The following is a 5,774-nucleotide window of genomic DNA, read 5'->3' on the forward strand; positions in this document are numbered from 1 at the left end:
GTCCCTTCCACACACATCTCGGTCTTGCTATAACCTGGCTATATTCAAACATAATTCATCGATATTTGGTTCAACAATTTCAACATTATTTTCCATTATCGAACTAGATTGAACCCATGGAAGAAAATGTTCACATATGATAAGAAAACGGAAGATTTATGTGTTTGCCAACGCCCTATAGTAAAGAAACGAGTTTTCGAGAAGGAGACTGCATAAACTATAATTGCAAATATATCTATGTGGAGCCAATCACACAATTAAAACTAAAATACTTAATCAAAGACAAAAAAGCCCAACCATAATCAAATCTTCAAATTGATTGTAGTAGCAAGAAAAGAATTTTGAGGAAATGAGACTCAGAAAGAGTACTTACAGAAGCAAGGAGTATCACGAAACAATTACTCACCGGCATCTTGGAGATAGGAGCGTTTCCGGCGAAGTTGCCGGCGTTATCATTAAGGTTCTTGCAGGCGAGGACGACGCATTGCTAGGGCACCGTGGGAACGTATTTGTGTAAATATATATAAATAATAATATTTGAGAAAAAGAAAATTTGGGAGAGTGATTTTAGGTGAGTCACTGTAAATTTATTTTTAATCTCACATCCAAATGGACTTGGACATGTTGGACCTGGGCTACACGTTGAACAGAGGCACTGTATAGAGACACATGTTATTATCCCTGCTCTACTATCACAAATTCGAAATTAAATCTTTTTGGACAAGAGCAATACTATAATGAATGACTTATGGAAGTCTCCTTATTTCACCCAATAAAAATATGTAAAAATAAATAAATAAATAAATAAATAATAAATCTCTAAGTAAAAAAAAGGATAATAATTATAAAATCTCAAAGTACATTATGCTTCTTCGTCTCACTAAAAGTATTCATGTTAATGTAAATATAATAATTTACGTAAAATATAATTAATAAATAATTAAAAAACGAATTAATACAAATAATAATTATATAATAAAAATAATTATATACTAATATTAAGATAATTTAATAATTTAATTAGAATTTAAAAAAAAATAAATTTTAAATTTTAAAATACGATTAAAGTATATAATCATATTTAAAAAAATAATAACAATTATATGGCACGGACGAGAAAAAAATAATACTTTATGTAGGACAGATGAAGTATTAAGTATATGTAACATGTTTAATTTTAATTTCAAAGTAAAATTTATAATTATTCAATGTATATGCATTTTAATAAAAATATATTATTTTTTGAAATAAAATATTATATTAAACTTTAATAAAAATAAGTCTAAATTTAAAGCAAAATTGCATTTATTTAGTTTGTATCTAAATTTTTAATTTCGATTTCAATTTAAATAATTTTTAAATTAATACTTTGTAAAATCAACTCATACATTATTGCTATAACAAGATCCATTACAATCGTCTTCTTTATTTTTTTATAATTACATTTTTAATTTTTTCAATAATAAAATTAATTATTTTTATTAACTCAAGATATGAAACTTAATAGATTATAAAATTTATAAAACGTACAAATAATAATATTACAGTGAGTGTTAAAAATAATAATTTTAATATTAATCGGAATGAAAATAAAATAAAATAAAAGTAAATTAAAATAATTATTATATGCTCTAAGAATAATATAGATTAAATAGTAGAAAGTTTGATCTAGAGATCAAAATGAAACATTTGAGTAGGCTCCTAGCTCGAACAAAATACACTTATTATTATTATTATTATTATTTTTATTTTTTTTTTTTTATGACGTGCGAATTCGCAGGCGCTATCCGAAAGTGTGCAGGTAAACTCCGGTCGAACTTAATACCCTCTAAACCAGACACTTATTATTATTATTATTATTATTATTATTGTTATTATTAGATAGATTTGTCCATAATTCTCTTGTGGTTATGAAATTCAACTTAATTTTTTTTTAATTTAAAAATTGCATGGCTTCTCTTATACTTTAAAAAATTTTGTACAAAATTTCTTTTGGTTTCGAAATTCAGTATAATTTTAACTTTTACTTTAAAAATGGATTCTCCCCTTATTGAAACCCCAATCATGCAAAATATATAAATAAAAAATCATTTTTTCATAACACAAGTGAAGTTTTATGACGATATTATGTAATTTTTATATAACATCTTTTAAAATATAACAAAATATTATGTAATTTTTAAAATATAAAAAATATTTATATTGAATTTTAAAACTATAGAGAAGTTACATGCCATTTCATCATGTTATTAAAGAATGATTATACTATTTTTAAATTATGACGACCTTAAAAATGTAATTTTATATTTTCAATTAGATCAAAAAAAAAATATATATTTCTTCGAATATAAAAATAAAGAATGCGAGTAGGTCCCACGCTCACATGCCTAGAATCTAGGCTAATTCTCATACACACACTTCCGGTCAACCACCAGTCAACCATGCCCCTTTTCCTTCTATCATTTAATAATAATTATTTATCATTTACTAATTATTTTAACATACTAATTATTATTTTTAATATATAACAAGAAATTATATATAATTATTAGGAAAAAATTATTAATATTTCTATAGATTGTGTTTATATATGTATAGTATCAATTATATTTTTATGAACATAACAAAAAAAATTCTCACATGACAAATTTAGTATTAATCGTTAATTAGTCTTAAAAATATTTGTATTATTTTACAAAATATTTGTCAATATAATTAATTAATTATTCATTTTAATATTTTATACAAAATTATTAATTTTAGTAATTGTACTGTCTATCTAATATAATAAATACCCTTCAAACTTAAGTTATATTATACAAATATTATTATTTTTATATTACATAATATTAATAGGAGGAGTATTTTTGTTTTTTTCGCTACAATCAATTATACTACTAATACTATAAAATTTATAGGCTGAGGCATTATTATTATTATTATTATTATTATTATTATGTATCCAATTGAATCTTCTTCGCTCCTGTAAATCCTCCATCCGCCGGAGCTTCCATGGCCGCCTCTCCACTAACATCCTTATCATCCTATCTCGCGCTCTCCTTTCTCCTCCATCTTTCACTCACTTCCTCCGCCTCCGCCTACGCCTTACCGCAACGCTACTTCATCAACTGCGGCTCCGATTCCACAGTTACAGTCGGAAGCCAGAATTTCACAGGCGATGTGCATCCGGCGAACTCCTTGACGGCGCCGTCGTCGAGAAGCTCCATAACCGCCGGAGATCCGAACTCATCTGCGCCGGAGCTCTACCGAACCGCCAGAATTTTCACCAGAGCTTCGTCGTACGCCTTTCAAATCGACGACGAAGGAATCTATCTGGTACGCTTCCATTTTTCCCCTCTTTCTTCCTTCCAAAAACCATTCGATTATCGATTCAATGTCTCCGTCCCCGGAGCTCCGATTCTGTCCAATTTCACGGTCGCGAACAGGAATTTCACAAGCTCCCCGCCGATTGAGGAATTCCTGTTCAAAATCGCGCCGGGGAATTTCAGAGTCGAATTCGTGCCCTACGGCGAGGATTCATTTGCCTTCGTAAATGCAATCGAAGTGTTCATCGCTCCGCCTGAGCTAATTCCAGATAACGATGTCGAAATTCCTTCTGCAAATCGGAAATTGGAAGGTCGAAGCTACGCCGATCTGCGGAACGCCACTTTCCTGCACGTTATTCACCGGATCAACGTCGGAGGGGGAAAAATCACGCCGGAAAAGGACAATTTATTGAGGTTCTGGATTCCCGACGACGACGTCGGTTTCATGATCAACACCAACGCAGCTCAGAAAGCTCCTTACTACACCGGAAATCTCAATTTCAATTCCGGTAGTGGGTCTACCGAATTCATCGCTCCTCCCGAAGTTTACAGAACCGCCAAAGAGATGCGAATCACCGGCGAAGGTTTAGTGACCAATTTCAACGTCTCGTGGCGATTCGCCGTCCGGAGCACCGGCGCCGATCATCTTCTCCGGCTGCATTTCTGCGACTTCATACACCAAACAGACTATGAGGTCGTGAAGTTCAATCTCTACATCTACAACAGCTTCAGAGATGAAATCTATCCTTATTCGATCCGGAGCTCGGCGGCGTCGCCGTTCTATCTCGATTATTTGGTTACGTCCGACGCTTCGGGGTTCATGAACATCAGCATTGGCCCTTCGACCAATTCGGAGAATCAGAAATCAGCGTATCTCAACGGAGTCGAGATCATCGAGCTGATCGACAAAACCGGCTTATCTCCTCTGGAAGGTTCTAGTAGAATCCGGAAGGCTCTCTTTGTCGGATTGGGGATTGCCGGCGGCATTTCGGTGCTTGGATTCGCGATAATCGCCGTCTACTGTTGCGTTATCCGGAAGAAGAAATGGACTCCGGTCGAGGCTTTCGAGTGGCCGTTGATTCATTTCCACGGTGGAGGGAGTTCTTACACCCGGACGACGGTTAGGACAGTTAGCGACTCCCCGACGGTGGATCTCAACCTCGGATTAAGGATTTCCTTCGCCGATATCCTCGTCGCGACGAACAAATTCGACCCGAAATTGATCGTCGGGAAAGGCGGGTTCGGGAAGGTCTACCGGGGAATGCTATGGAACGGGATGAAAGTCGCCGTAAAACGGAGCCAGCCGGAGCACGGGCAAGGGGTGTTGGAATTTCAAACTGAGATCGTCGTTTTGTCGACAATCCGCCACCGTCATCTCGTCTCGCTCATCGGGTACTGCGACGAGCGGGACGAGATGATACTCGTATACGAGTTCATGGAAAAGGGTACTTTACGCGACCATTTATACGCGTCCGAAGACGGCGGCGAATCGGAATCGAGGCTATCGTGGGTCGATAGGCTCGACGTTTGCGTCGGGGCCGCAAAGGGTCTCTACTACCTCCACACGGGGTCGAAACGCGCGATAATCCACCGCGACATTAAGTCGACGAACATTTTGCTCGACGAGCACAACATCGCCAAGGTGGCAGATTTCGGGCTGTCCCACACCGGAGCTCCCGATGAGAGCCACGTCAGCACTCAGGTGAAGGGCAGCTTCGGGTACCTCGACCCAGAGTACTTCAAGTTCTCGCAGCTTACGCAGAAATCCGACGTGTACTCTTTCGGCGTCGTGCTTCTAGAAACGTTATGCGCGAGGCCGGCCGTAAACCCAGCGCTGCCACGCGAACAAGTGAATTTGGCGGACTGGGGGCTATCGAGGATCAGACAGGGCCAGCTGGATAAAATTGTCGATGCTCGGCTGGTTGGGACGATCAACGACGGCTGTCTGAGGAAGTTCGGGGAGACGGTGGAGAAGTGTCTGAAGGAGTGCGGTGCCGATAGGCCGAACATGGTCGACGTGTTGTGGGACTTGGAGTACTGTCTGCGGCTTCAGAATATGGGGACTCCTCCGGCAGCAGCGGGATCGTATGAATATAGCACAGCAACGGATGTTGCGATGGGGTTGGCGGTTCCGGTGTTGGGCCGCCTGGCTTCAGACACCATCGGTGACGATGAGGTGCCGGAGGAGTCGGGGGTTTTGTCGGAGCTGAGCCAGGTGGATGCTAAAGAGGTATTTTCTCAGCTGCGGCTTGGCGAAGCCAGATGAAACTATATATATGGCGGCAACTATAGTGCTACTTTAATTCAGCACTACTTGTGTTTTGTATGTTGTATTATTACAGAGAGCACATTATATATTAATATAATATAAATACAGTAAAGGTGTATTTATTTGGGGATTTTGATTTTGAGTTGGGATTTGAATAGTAAAAATTTTGAATTTGAATA

The 5,774-nt window shown here is 37.0% G+C and overlaps 1 protein-coding gene across 1 annotated transcript; it reads left to right on the plus strand.

The window, feature by feature from the left end:
• Positions 1-2,961: 2,961 nt before the first annotated feature.
• Positions 2,962-5,774, plus strand: LOC127242361 (probable receptor-like protein kinase At2g23200). The gene has a single exon (XM_051261873.1). It carries the CDS (start codon positions 3,013-3,015, stop codon positions 5,590-5,592), a length of 2,580 nt encoding a protein of 859 aa, XP_051117830.1. The 5' UTR covers positions 2,962-3,012; the 3' UTR covers positions 5,593-5,774.

The sequence above is a fragment of the Andrographis paniculata genome, unplaced genomic scaffold, assembly GCF_009805555.1.
Source record: "Andrographis paniculata isolate CXL003 unplaced genomic scaffold, ASM980555v1 Contig86END, whole genome shotgun sequence".
NCBI classification, from domain to species: Eukaryota; Viridiplantae; Streptophyta; class Magnoliopsida; order Lamiales; family Acanthaceae; genus Andrographis; species Andrographis paniculata.

What these genes read in the sequence shown, in the direction of transcription:
- LOC127242361 (XM_051261873.1), top strand. Translation starts at nt 3,013, where the DNA reads ATGGCCGCCTCTCCACTAACATCCTTATCATCCTATCTCGCGCTCTCC.